Source organism: Anneissia japonica, unplaced genomic scaffold, assembly GCF_011630105.1.
Source record: "Anneissia japonica isolate Jap-2015-1 unplaced genomic scaffold, ASM1163010v1 scaffold685_len2926416_cov193, whole genome shotgun sequence".
NCBI classification, from domain to species: Eukaryota; Metazoa; Echinodermata; class Crinoidea; order Comatulida; family Comatulidae; genus Anneissia; species Anneissia japonica.
Genome location: NW_022692922.1, coordinates 1873267 through 1888358, shown reverse-complemented (window position 1 = coordinate 1888358; position 15092 = coordinate 1873267). Strand labels below are relative to the sequence as shown.

The 15092-nt window shown below is 32.4% G+C and overlaps 2 protein-coding genes across 4 annotated transcripts in view; both read left to right on the top strand.

Annotated features, from left to right (window-relative positions):
- Positions 1 to 12448, top strand: part of LOC117100475 (MAM and LDL-receptor class A domain-containing protein 1-like) — a 17702-nt gene extending 5254 nt beyond the window's left edge. Inside the window, exons 7-12 of the mRNA XM_033240177.1 lie at positions 2856 to 2910; positions 3771 to 3808; positions 5934 to 6122; positions 6848 to 6991; positions 10153 to 10236; positions 11200 to 12448. Of these exons, the coding sequence (XP_033096068.1) occupies positions 2856 to 2910; positions 3771 to 3808; positions 5934 to 6122; positions 6848 to 6991; positions 10153 to 10236; positions 11200 to 11280 (591 nt within the window). The 3' untranslated portion in view covers positions 11281 to 12448. The remainder of the gene's footprint in view (positions 1 to 2855; positions 2911 to 3770; positions 3809 to 5933; positions 6123 to 6847; positions 6992 to 10152; positions 10237 to 11199) is intronic.
- Positions 12449 to 13139: 691 nt separating this feature from the next.
- LOC117100521 (tetraspanin-9-like) overlaps positions 13140 to 15092 on the top strand; it is a 14457-nt gene continuing 12504 nt past the window's right edge. The window contains exon 1 of one of the 3 annotated variants that reach the window (XM_033240270.1): positions 13140 to 13286. The gene's annotated coding sequence lies outside the window, so the exon portion shown is untranslated. Of the gene's footprint in view, positions 13287 to 13340; positions 14955 to 15092 lie in introns of those variants that run through there. The other 2 variants (XM_033240269.1, XM_033240268.1) reach the window with 2 other exon arrangements.

The window sequence follows — 15092 nt, the reverse complement described above, 5'->3', positions numbered from 1 at the left end:
ATTTAGCCGCTTGTAACCATCGATTGTTTACCTCGAGAAGTGATGTCACAAGACCATGATACGCCATTTTCGTCTCTACAAAACTTATTAGCAAATGATACGTTCACTAATAATTACTAATATGGCAATGCATTTTGATAAAGTATAAATACGTAACTGTTACAGAGTATTTTTAATCATACAAGTTTCACAAAAAACTGAAGAAGAACTATAAATACATGAGAGTTTAAAAAATGCTGTCTCTTATACACATCTAGATGTGATGGCAGGTATAGTTGAGTACCTCTGCTTACAATGCTCTGCTATGTTTTTCAGCGTCATTTACTTTGTAAGTAGACCTCTTCACCGCTTATTATATGCCATTTTTGGTACAGGGTTAGTTTAGCAGCTGGATTGATTCACGGCCTAATTTTGATTTTCATTCTTTTCTTTTCGCTAGACTTTGGTATTATGCGCTATATAACTCCCACTACCTAATTGCAATAAATCAATAAGCTTTGCTGTGCCTGCCGACGATCGGGCGATCGATTACAATAGAACGCAACACAAAAAGGGTCATGCGACGGATCATTTAGCTAGTGAAGCCTGGTTTGCTCAAAATGGCTAATTGAGAAGCCTTCCCGATTGCGTCAGCGACTGCTACGCAGTACGCAACGATTGTAGCGATTTTAAGGAAACCAGTCTTTAAGAGGTTCTTTCCACGAACGACAGCAAACGACGACGCAGAAGAGATTGATGGCCAGCGGTCAGCATAATGTCGGCCGAAACAGAGTGTACTTGGCACAAAACAACACCCACATGCATAGACCTCTATAAGTTGTCAATATATGACCAAGTTAATGATAAAATTTTATATATCATTGCTAATAGTGAAAATAATTTTGAAAATGATGATGAGGTAATGTTAATAATAATGACAATGATGAAGGCGTCGACAATGATGATGATGATGGTATTGCTGATGACTTTGTTGATGATTAGGATGATGATGGTGAGTAATAATCAGGAGGAGGAGTAAGATGATAATGCTAAATGGTGATGATAATGATGATGAAGCTGTCAGCTGCTGATGATGATGATGATGAATTTGCGTTAACATGTACTATTAGGACAAATAAGAACATTCTATTTATTTATGATTGCTTCAGGCGAGTGCTATAGGGTGTTTCATTCTTGGTGTGTTTGTGTTAGCTCGTTGTCTTATAAACGCTGATACACTGATACACTGAGACGCTGATACACTGGGACGTTGATACGCTGAGACAAAGATGACGTCATTGAAATTCACCGCAAAGTCCTATGCACTGAGTGGAATCGAAAGTGCAGGGTTCTCAAGTACTACGGAACGTCCGTAGTTACTACGGAAATTCGGCCCAATTACGGACCTCCTACCTCAACGAAACTCATACCATAGGTCCTTTATATATTGGAAAGATCATATCTTGATGTTGCGTCGAACAACAAGTGGGATTTAAGGAAAAAAAGCAAACTTTTATAACCAGATTTTAGCCGCTTGTAACCATCGATTGTTTACCTCGAGAAGTGATGTCACAAGACCATGATACGCCATTTTCGTCTCTACAAAACTTATTAGCAAATGATACGTTCACTAATAATTACTAATATGGCAATGCATTTTGATAAAGTATAAATACGTAACTGTTACAGAGTATTTTTAATCATACAAGTTTCACAAAAAACTGAAGAAGAACTATAAATACATGAGAGTTTAAAAAATGTGAATGTGGCCTTCCATATTAAATAAACTACGCCCTCAATTGGACTAACTTTTTTTTAATTATTTTTTAACAACATAACGTATCATAAATATTCACATACATATTAATATTCATGATTGTTGTCGAACCCATAATTAAACTGCAAGAATATTATACCGAAGTGAAGAGAATTTTTTTTACGAATCCATAATATTATAACAAACTAGAGCCGGCCAAGCCTAGGCCTGGAATTTTGTATCATTCCACTTTAATGGCGTAGTGTTTTAGGCCGATGCCCAAAGAGTGATGCGGCCGCCACATGCTTTTCAAAACAAACAACAACGACACAACGTGGGTTCAGAGAGTTGTGCTGAATGTTAGATCATTGAACAGGATTTAGGAAAAGGTAAGTGAAACGAATGTTCATCCTACTGTCAACTTAATAATATAATAATAACACTTAGTCAATTAAGAGAGATGTTTAAAGCCCCATTCCCGGCAAAATTTCACTAAAAATGACCTTTTTTAGAAAATATGCATTTGCATTACTCCAATTATTATAAATCATGGACAAATATTGGCATGAATTTTAGTTTTACGCAAAAGAATAAAAAAAAATGAGAAATACAGACTATTTCTCATAAAATATTACCATTTTCTCGACGAATTCATCGTTACTAGGCAAATTCAGAGGTTGTAGATCGCATCCACTGGAATACTCTCGCTTTTATGTATTCTTTATACAGTCAATAACGAACGCCCTCTCTAATAAGATTACTTTTTGTACTTCGCATCTCGCACAATGCGGTCGTTCGGTTAGGCTGAGATATGTTTGTTTAAGTGTCAAAATCTCAGTCAGAATCAGTTTTTTAACAAAGTTGAAATAATTCCTATGAAATATTATATTTTACAAGTGTCAATACTAGCAACGGAAAATATCATGTCGGCCGTTTTTATGTGTGATAACAGAACCTAAATCGAGGTAAGTATAGGCCTAGCCAGCAGCGTTGGATAGGCTAATGTTTTCGGCGCCTACGATATTTCTTCTCACGACCTATCGCAAAATCAACATGAAAAATTCATCCGCATTTATTTTTTGTGTGGAACACAAAACACTTGCATTATGAACATCTTCAGTGTGACACCAACAAATTTGTAAAGCTCACCGATAATTCCACTTGGCAGAGAGAAGGTAAATTACTGAAAGCACAAATTGATAATTTCAGTTCTGAAAATATTATTTTTTGGGGGACTTAAATTACGTGATCAATCCTATTTTAGACAAACAAGGTGGTTGTCAAGCAGGCAAAATAAAAACCATTTTAAAAATAATGAATAAACTAAATTTGATTGATGTTTGGCGAAAAAGATAATTCAAATACAAAATAACAGTAGAGAACAATGGATCCAATGTAGATTAGATTTGTTTCTCAAGCATATTTCCAATACCGTTTCAAAAACTGGAATATCTCATGGTCATGAAAATGACCATTCAACGGTCGGGGACAAAGTATGGTGGAAATTCAATGTGCCTTTATTAAATGACGATGATTTCATTGTTACATGCATGCTTCTTTAAACAAATCCGAAAGCCTTAATCCTGGTATGAAATGGGAGCTTTTAAAAGTTTAATATATAACGTATACAATTAGAAAAGCAAATAAAAAACTAAATTAGAAACAAATAATGAGAAAGAACTATATATCCTAGAAAATAATTGGATCAATGACAGCAAAAAACCTACAAAGTTTATTGTTTTATTTAGAGCGGTGGTTTTTTTTTTTTTTTTTTTTTGCGTTTGCTGACCCCTCTGGACATGTCAAAAGTCTTTACGGACCACCATGTTTAAATTGTTTAAATATTACTCATTGTCCGTATCCCAACAATAATAATAGATATCCCAACAATAATATTATAGATAGAACATATCCCAACAATAATATTATAGATAGAACATGATTTGCCATGAAAGTACAGCATTAAACAGTGGCGAATTCTGGAATTCGAAATAGAAACTACCAACATCATTTTTTATGTCTATGACACTTCTAGATGGTCGCAAATGGCACTATCAGATTCAGAATTTGAAGGTAATTTCATCCCTCATTTAATCTTAAATTTGTAAAATTTAGGAAGATTCGTGGTTGATATTCAACCAATAAGATTAGCCAAATTACGACATCTTAGATCTTGGAATTGGACATAAACAGGAAGGAGGAGGGTGCAGATAGTAAATTTTACAGATAGGTGATTTACGTTACGCTGAGGTAAGAAATTTGTATGTTTATGGCACTTCCAGATGGCCGAAAATGACACTGTCAGACTCAAAACTTGAATTTAATATTTTGTCGTCCCTCATTTACTCATAATTTTGTTAAATTTAGGGCTCTCTCCTGACTTTTTCCAAAATTCATTTAATATCCAGGTAAAAGCAATTTACAAGAGAAAACGTGGAAACAAAATGTACATTACTTGAGGATTGCCGCTATCAAGTGGCTCTCCTATACTAAATATCTTTACATCAATAATACATAAAAAATAATCTATCAGATCACCAATAAAATATTGGAATAAAAATATAATGCCAGTTAAAAAGTGAACGAAGTCATGCCTGTCAAATGTATTTAATTTTTGTCAAGGCATGATCACACATTTGTGAAAAAATGAGATCATGAAAGAGGTGTTCTAATAATCTAGCGGACCCCCACATTTTGTTGCGGAACACCAAAATTTTCGCGGGCCGCTTTGACTTGACGCCCCCACCCCCAAATGAGTTTGTGCAGAACCCAGGTTGGGAACCACTGATTTCGAGAAACGAAATTTTAATGAAAAGACTATAACTACAAAAAATGGAAATATCATAAAACAAAATCAAATTCTTGGTGAAATTCGTAAGTTTTATAAAGAGATGTATATTTTATCATATGTTTTGACTCCCAACGAAGGGGTTTAATTACCTTACTTCCAATACCACATAACGATCTATCAAATTTAAGGAATTAGAGGTTTCTCAATTAATGTAGATTATAAATAAATTATAAACTTGTATCAAAATGGTTGACAAATAGATTGAAAACGAAAACCATTATGAACTGACTTTTTGAAATATTGCTTCTTTTCTGACAAAAAAGAAAACACCAAACCACATATGTAGTACGCCCCTATGTTAGAAAATAAGCATTTATCGAAACCAATCTCTAAATTAAAATGAAATTCACATACTGCAATCCCTGTTAATTTCGACTGGGTTTTTGCTATATAAAATACATTTTGAATGTACCTCTGATTCTAAGTTACAATACTTCCAATATTACAATATTCACAGAATATTTGGAACAAGTGAAATGGTTTCGAAGTTTGAAGATATTTCATCTTTGTGCACTTTCTGTAAGAGTAGTACAGAAATATTTTGCTCCTACTATAGGCTTGTATATAATGTTAGAGATATTTGGTTATGTTTAAAAACATTGGTCAATACTGACCTTAATAAATTTTCCATGCTATTTGACTTGAAGTGTGGAGGGAATAAGATGTTATTTATACTACTTATTACTAAGTTCTATATTTTTACCTGTAAAATTAAGGAAGTTAAACAAAATAGAGTTCAACTATTCCCACAAAATGGAAAAACTTGTTTACAAGAGAAAACAAAGTTTAACACAATTTAATAAGAGATGGCAATACATAAATCATATGATATAATGTTTCCCGGTTTTGTTACTTTAATCATTCATCGAAACCAATTTTTGAATTAAAATGGAATTCCATACTGCATTCCCTGTAAAGTATATATATATATTATATATTCAAACACTGTATTTACCTTTCTTTGATGATTTATATATGATTTAACAGTGTTAACGGATACCTTGATTTATATATATATATATATATATATATATATATATATCGTATTCCTATATATTTCAGCATAGTATAAGTACCTATTTGAGTGTATATATATATATATATATATATATATATATATATATATACCTTATATATATGTGTATATATAAGGTCAAAAATGACATAGAATTGTACAATATGACAGAAATAAACAAAAATATATGAATTACGTTCATTTCTGTTATATTATGCGATTCTCTGTAATGTTAAAAAAATTGTTCCTGTCATTGTTTCCGTGTATACATATTGGTATATGCAAAAAAAATAAATGAAGATATAGTTTTTCTGACAATTTATTTTTTTCAGTACAATTCACTTGTGATGTTCGTATCTTTACTGGTTCTCGTAGCAGCATTTGTACTTCTTTCATTTGGAAAAACTGAACTTCTTGCCGGATTCGCTGATGAGACTATTATGAGCATGCGTTACTTTGGTCACGTTGAAAATCCGGATTTGAAGCGATTGACGGACACCTGGAATTCTTGGCAAAGTAATGTATGTATATTTTCCTTCGCCAATTAGGTAATCTACTTATCGTTGTTTGTCTGTAAGACCAAAGAACATGGTCAAAATCACAGAAATTTAAAAAGTCGACCAGGAACAGGGCGGAAATATGCACTCTATCGAGTGACAGCTCTAGTCATATGAATTAGGCTTAGGCCCTACAATTTGTATGCACGGCATAAATAAAGAAGGAATGGTAACTTAAATGTTATGATGAAAAAAGTTAATAAAATTTATACAGTATAACCATTTTCCACACAACCCGCAAAAGATCTATACAAACCGCGCAGTAATGGAAAATAAGCATGGTATACAACTAAAGGAGATAAAACGATACAATGAATGTCAAATGATAACGCCATACATAACCTATAACAATAATTATTATATTTTTATCCTAGTGGTTGCTGTTATTCGTTTTCTTTTGGATGTGATGCATTACCAATCAATCAATTTTACAGAAATACAGCATTATTTAATTGGAATTTGAATATTATACTGCCTGTCATAAAATCTGAAACCTTTAAAATCTAATTTTTTCAGATCAGATTAGCAACATATAACAGAAACCGATTTATTTATTTGTCTGTTAATTGGCAACATAAATACGCATTATTGATTTCATTTTTAATTGAAAGCTATTAAGTTAGCTTAGTTAACAACTATCAAATAAGGAATTATTTTATAGTAATTATCTGTTCAACTTAAAATTGTAGTTATTATGTTGTGGTTACCACAATGACAACAATACAGAAGACTGGCTGCAAGCTATTGGTTCAATACCAATCACCTGTTGTCGAGATATGTACATTGGATGTGTGGAGAGGGCATTACCTGGCACTGACGACATCCACACACAGGTAATCAAAACTATCACTTACAAAAACCAGGGCGCACTGTAAAGCAATGCCATCTGCTAAGACAGAACGGACTGTCATTAAAATGATCCGTTGCACGCGCCTTTTCGTCTCGCATTGCGTTCTTCATGCGCGTCCGCCCACTACCAGCAGCGCAGCGCATGGCCGGATTTTTTACTTTGTCTAGCGTGACATTGATCTCAGTGTTGTAGGTCTGATAAGTTGAATACAAAACCTAAGAACTAATCCATAATAAGGCATATTATGCGCAGTGATCACGAATGATGACATGTTTAGTAAGTTAGTATTATTGTCGTTGTCACCCCAGCCGCCGTCGTCATCATCATCATCATTTTTAATAATGGGTTTGATTTTCTAATAGATAAATATAGAATACAAATAAATAAACTAGTCAACTCAAGTATTAAAATATTATCAGGCGCATCTACCGTCTAAGCAGCCGCTATAGAATAGTCTTTAAGGTTGAAAAACGAATAAACCAGACTAAAGCATCTGGACTCGATAGGCCTTCGTCTGCATTGTTCATGAATTTACCTGTGGTCTTAATTCCTCTTTTAATGAGAACAAAGCCCAAGCCATTGGAAGAAAGTCGAGTAGTTTTACAAATACTCATAACTTTACAAGCCACATGGAACAAACTTAGATCAATATAATTAGCTTATCACTTTACCAAAACAGCAGAACATGTTCTATGGAACTGGCATCGTAACAACATTAAAGACAAGATCGACGAAAACAAATTTGAAAACAGAAGTGCCATGCCCACCTTTCATCGCCAAATTAAGTTAATTAACAATCTAAATTGTCATTCTGACATTGCTAAAGCACACAGCTCTGTAGTTGTTACAGACTTCTCTAAAGACGACCTCTTAAATTATAATGTATTACAAACTCATTGATCTTAATGGTAATGCCTCCCCTCTACCTTGGATTTGGGGTTTCCTAAATAATCAAAGCAAATCTGTCAGATGCAATGTACTTTATCTGAACCAAAGACTTTGAATATAGGGTGTCCCACAAGGGACGAAACTAGGCCCTGTTTGCTGTATGGTCCAGATCAATGATGCCTTAATTAATCTTAAAAACCAACAATCTATAGTTCTTAAATATGTCGATGTTAAATTACCCTGATTGTGAACTCGAAGTGTAGAAACTCAAGAGTTAATGCTCAACAATTAGTTAATACCCTGGAAAATTGGACAGTTTTAAATAATGGTATGTTTCTTAATGAGAATAAGTGTATGCAAGTATGCTTCATGAAAACACCACTTTAATACCACATACTACCATCAACAATGTGCCAGTACAAGAAAAAATCACTAATTATCTTAAATAGAACACACATATTTGATTTGGTTGAAAGAGCCAATGGGAAGCGTTTTATTTTCACTATTATCCGGGAAGTGTTAATTATTGCTTATAAGGGATAGACCTATGTAAGATCTCTTCTTGAATACGCTGCCATTGTTTGGAATGCTGGTCATGCTTTTGAACTGAGTAACATGCTTGAAAAGGTTAAAAGAAAAAAGAGCCTTCGGGATTATTTTGGGAAATCAATACGACCATTGTGATCAAATCGTTTTGAATATAGACAAATTATGTGATCGTATAGAGTTTATTAAATTTGCACAGAAATATGATCGACATCCAACATTTCAAACCGGTTGACCAACGTTCAAAAGCCATGTATTTTTCTATCAATTACTGTAAGTAAATTGAAAAACGACTCAATACTGAAAACTTGAGTGATGTCAGAATGAGCTCGGAGTTGATGTCATCAATGATGTTTTAGTTTTTTGCTTTTGCGTTTGCTTTTGTTTTTGTTCTGCATGGTTTTTTTTATGTCACATTTTAATGTATTCAATATTTTCTGCCCAGGCAATGTAAATAATATGCAATTTACATTCGTATACTGCACAATCATACAGTATACATTTCTATTGCTTTTTGTTTTCCATTTTTCATTTAAATGATAATGATATTTACATGGTAATGATAATAATTTTAATAATTAAATCGATAAAAAGTGAACGTATTAATGTTTATATTTCTATAAGTTTAATTTGTGCAATTCAATAAGTATATTTTTTTAATCTCTTTTTCCCATATTGGTGTACTTGTTTACTATTATAAATAATCATGTTAATGATAATAATTCAAATAATAATTTTCTAAGTAATGATATATGCAAAAGTCATGTATTTTTCTATCAATTACTGTAAGTAAATTGAAAAAACGACTCAATACTGAAAACTTGAGTGATGTCAGAATGAGCTCAGAGTTGATGTGATCAATGATGTTTTATTTTTTTGCTTTTGCTTTTGTTTTTTTCTCCGTGGTTTTTTTTTTATGTCACATTTTAATGTATTCAATATTTTCTGCCCAGGCAATGTAAATAATATGCAATTTACATTCGTATACTGCACAATCATACAGTATACATTTCTATTGCTTTTTGTTTTCCATTTTTCATTTAAATGATAATGATATTTACATGGTAATGATAATAATTTTAATAATTAAATCGATAAAAAGTGAACGTAATAATGTTTATATTTCTATAAGTTTAATTTGTGCAATTCAATAAGTATATTTTTTTATCTCTTTTTCCCATATTGGTGTACTTGTTTACTATTATAAATAATCATGTTAATGATGATAATTCAAATAATAATTTTCTTAGTAATGATATATGTTATTGTGATTTATTAATAATTTATAAAAAAAATAATAGTTCAACACTCTTTTGAAAACAAAAATTTCGTTTTCCCATATTTTGTAACCAATGTTTTTATCTAGAATTTTTATTCAACGTGTTAATGAATGAATGAATGGAATTATTCGGAAAATCTCAAATCAGATAAAATACAAAAACAAGAAAATTTAAAAACATATATACAATGATAGCGAAACTAATGATTGAATAACTAACGAACGAACGACGATTCATAATCTTTTGTTGTCTGGATAAAGACAAGTTAGGCTCTTTTAAATACGGTATGTATGCTCCATAAAGTCGATGAAATTACAGTGGTGGCTAATTTACAAACTGAAACAAAATTGGATCTTACACAATCGATAATGTAGTTACTGAACCTGAATTTGCAATAAAGCAATTTTCGTGACAGGTATTTGTTTTTTAGGGATGTGAGGAAGTTTTCATCAGAGGTATCAAGGATTTTATCAATGGGTTGTTCGTTGTAGTTCTTGTGTACAGTGGTGTTATGGTAAGGAACATGCTTGATTGAATAAGATGTTATAAGAACCATTAAAAGTTTGCCCAATGTTTTTTTTTCTTTTCTTTTTTTGGTCATTTCCAAGCTTAAAATGTTCTTAGTTTGTACTTATATTTACACACACTAAGGGGAATTATGAATTTCAGCACAAGCCCAGCCGAGTATTTTGTGTTTCTCCCATCAATGAAGTATATATAATATTGATAGGCCTATACACTTATAAACATTAATACTTTACTTCAAGTTTTTTAAAGGAATCAGAATTTGAATCAGAATCAAAAGCAGGATAAGAATCATATATTTTACCTCAGCCTTGTTCTTCTTTGTTATTATTTTTAGAGCAATTTCAGACTCACTGTGGTTAAAAAATTTGTTGTTATAAAAAAGTGTATTATCAATGAAAACCGCCTTTTGCTGACTTTGAGGAAAAATATTTTCCATATTGGCAATTTTTTATTATATATGATTGTTATGATTGTTATTATTATTATTATTATTATTATTATTATTATTATTATTATTATTATTATTACCTCCGCCAACGAAGTTGGCATTAGGGTATGTTTTTGCCCCTGTTTTTTTTTTTTCATCATTTTTTATGAGGACAATATGCGTCGGAAATTTATACTGAGCAGAATTATGATGTGGGTGGAGGCATGCACTATCTGAGTGCTCTCTAGTTATTATTATTATTATTATTATTATTATTATTATTATTATTATTATTATTATTGTTATTATTATTATTATTAAAACCCATTTGATACATAAATCAAGTACATCAATCATATAGACAGGGGTGGTGCCGGTGAGAGAGGTGAATCCACTTTCCACCGTCGGGGAGAAAAAGCCATTAATCGTCGGAGAGAAAACAAATAATTTCTACAGCTTGTGAGACTTTAATAAATCTTTTATATCAAAATTGTTCACGTTTCTCTTTTCTATTACTTCTAGATTCTGATTATACTAGCAACACTGTGTACATTATGCGAGTGTGGCAGAGAGGATAATGAAAAACTATCGACGCCCGTTTAATGACCTGTGTATTTGCAAACACTTTGAATATTACTATGTATATATAAAATTGTTAACCCATAAATTTACAGCGAAAAATTATAGAAACACTTTTAGGCACACGAAGTGTTTTATTATTTTTAATATAATTATCAAATTAACTAGGGTACACATTTTCCATCCACTAATTTCCATGGTGTTATTAACTTATATGTTACTGGAAAATGAGCAAGTTAAATCCAAAATAATTTTTCTTTTATTTCAGTTCAAAATGGTTTCCGGCCCATTTCACAAAATAAAATCAAAATCATCGGACACACAGACGTTCCTTTTTTCAAATGATTTTTAATTTCTAAATACATTGCTAAATACTTAATTTTATCAACATTTCTATTAACAAATATATTTTTTAAGGAATATACATTCAATTTAGGTTTATATTTCTTTCTAATGTGTTTATAAAATGGAGAGACAAATAGAAAATTAATTTCATCTTTTAAGTTAAAGAGTCGCAAAAAAAATAGATTCTATTTTCCCTATCAACGTCCATATGTCGTCCCATGTCAATAGAAAAATTATGGCAAGATAACCTAAAACGTGAAATTATTGTTCTGTATCTCGAAAATAAATTATAAACATTTTTTTCACGTATATTTTTGGGCTTAATAACATTGTTATAAGATTTCATTTTTGAATTTCGACATCTAAAATTCTTTGTGAAAAATAGTTAAAAGCTATTTTTAAAAATTACGCAATTCATTTATTTATCACACCTTCATTTGGACATGGTTGTTGGACATTCAAACAAATTCTATATGTCTGCAGTCTTTATATCCCCAAAGTTCAGGCCAGTACAATAATATTAGAATTACTTGTCTTTCAAATAGTTGTAATTTTATTTCTGCAGATGTAAACCTTAAGTTTGACATTTTATTTCTTACGTTAAACAATTATACTCGTTTCTACTTTCCTGCCTGCCGTTTCGACATGATGCTCCATTTTCCATTAAAAATTAAAATTAAAACATAGATATTTATATTCTTTAACGAATTCAAGCTTAACCTTATCATTATACCATTTATCATCATACCATTTATCATCTCTTCATAACACTGCTCCATTTCGAAACACCATAGCTTTAGTTTTTAATTTATTTATTTCTATTTTGTTAATATCGCAGTATTGTTTAAAGGCACGATGAACATCACTTACAGACCTGTCTCTTATACACATCTAGATGTGTATAAGAGACAGCATATATACATATTTACATATATATACACATATATATATTTATATATATATGTATATATATATATATATCTTTGTACTCTCTTACATTTTATATATACATTGAATTTTATATCGTTTCTATATTTGCTAAATGATCTCAATGTCTGTCGCATTAGTGTACGCAACTAGTAATATTCGAACCATTAGTTTTTATATTAACTATCATGGCATGATCGTGCATCCGAATTTTAAAGTTTCACAATCAGCTGTTAGCAGTAAGATAGGAACATATTTTTATGTTCCTATGTATTTGAGAACTATATTATTATCTACTTGACGCAGGGTTCCCGGAATGCCGCCCTCAGCGGCGTGTGCGAAGCAACTCAGACTCAGAAGTGGAACGTGAATTTCGATTTGGTTTTGTAGTCAGATTTTCGAGAAAAACTTCAGCTACCCGTATTTCTCGATTGAGACGTCAATGGGAGCTGTAATTTGTATAGCAAGTAGATGGTGCTACCCTTAATTTGTATTAAGTGAATTTACGCCCACAAACCTTGTAGTTATTAATATTTTTGTTATAATAGAAAATTTTTATTTTTTGGTGACGTCACACTCACGCTAAAGTTAGCATGTATACGTCATAAGCTAGATTACGTCACCTTTCCTGGTAAAGCAAACTTTCCCGGCGTGCTTTTTTCATGGATAAACAAACACCACTGCTTTGCACATGAGTACCTCGTCTAGCTATGGCTACACGAGCTGCATAGTTAGCATATAATACTTAAACAATTAAGGTACGTCTGCAACCGAATTATTCTTAGGCCCTAGGTAATTTTTATTTAATTTTAATTTATTTCTTTCGAAAGTGTACTTTCTATCACATAAAATTGTACTGTCTACTTAGGCCTAGGCCTAGTCATATTATGCTTCATCGTCCCCTGCTATACACAGTACATCAGTACAGTAGGCTAGCCCCACCCCCCACACGCTACAGTACAGACGTTTGCTAGGCAACAGAACGTGATTGCGCCTTTCTTACCAGGTGTTCATGTAAATTTGCATAGGCCTATTGTTAGCTAACCAGCTGAGTGTATTCCTTTGTGAAAATGAGTACCGCGGGCCGCCGCGTACTCATTTTCACAAAGCATTTGCATCCCCTCTTGAAAAGAGGGAACTTCGTAATAGTTGTCACCATATCTTCGCTCATTATTCACCGTAATTTAGCTTACATTTATGCATGGAGGGAGCACTTTAAATGTACAATAATCATTTTACTACCCGACAAACCCCGAACTTTATCTATGCATTACATAAATAGTTTCATCTTGCTGTACTCCAACATCACTGGCGCATGGTAACAACCAATTGGCAGACATTTCCAGTCACACATTACTCTCCATAACGCAACACCCCTTGTTCCGTGTCATCTGGATTTATACATTTATATATACAACTGTGTTATTATAAATATAACTAATAATAAAAACAGTTCTCGAATAAATGAACAATGATTTAAAGATTGTATCTGGCAAAGCATCTGGTAAAGCATCTCAAGTGGCTGAGAGGTAAAGTAAAGCTTACTTCAGACATCGCAGTTGGTATTATGATGAAAGTAACTTCGGAATCATTGCTGCTGCTAGCACTGTGTTTATATAACGACATAATAGTTACGGTGTTGAAATAGGATCGGTGATGTAAATATCGTATCGGGCATATTTGGTATATCACAGATACAATCAAACCACGGACAGATGTAAAGGGGCCAGATTAGAGACGAATATCCAAAGCCATTCAAACCCATATAAAGGGAGTTATCTGTACCCAGTAATTTGTTAGTGGTGGTATATTTGCTAAACATGTCTCTTATGTTGTCGAAATCATACGTAATCACGGGATTATGATGTTTAAACACCTATAGTGAATGCTTTGGAACTTCCTCATCGTCACTCCCATTGGGTAAATTTGCCCTGGACTCCCAACTGAGGTCACCCGCGTATGTTGTAGAGCCCGAAGGTGCCCGTGGCCAGTCAATATAGTGAGAGGTATTTCCTCACGTCACAAAATTGGAACATATTTCTCTATGAACTGAACGGCCACCGGTACCGCCAACTGTAGATACCGTATGTTCCGTGTTATTGTAGGCGTGAAAATGCGTCAATACTAACCACACCTGATTTGCATAAAACTAAGCCTGCACAATCAGCAATAGTACAACTTTAATAGTTTTACAATACAATTCTTAGTCTATTGAAAACAAACAATGTAAAACAAGTTTGCGAATCCTCCGACATGTTTGAAATACTTATGTGGGCTGCGACAATCGGTGACAAACGTCAGTCAACCATGGTAGCTGATATAATAAATCTAGTGCATTCACAAACACCGTGGCTCTATTTTTATTTTGTTGTGATTTGGTGATGTTGTCATTCTTGAGAATACTTCGACTTTGGGCCTGAATTAAGGTAAAAATTTAATTTTTAACGATATACATCAAATCAATAGCATCGTTTGCACTTACTTTATCATGATATATATAATATCATATTAGGCCTATATATTATGATGTATAAAATCTATGTGTTTATATGTTATATATAGTA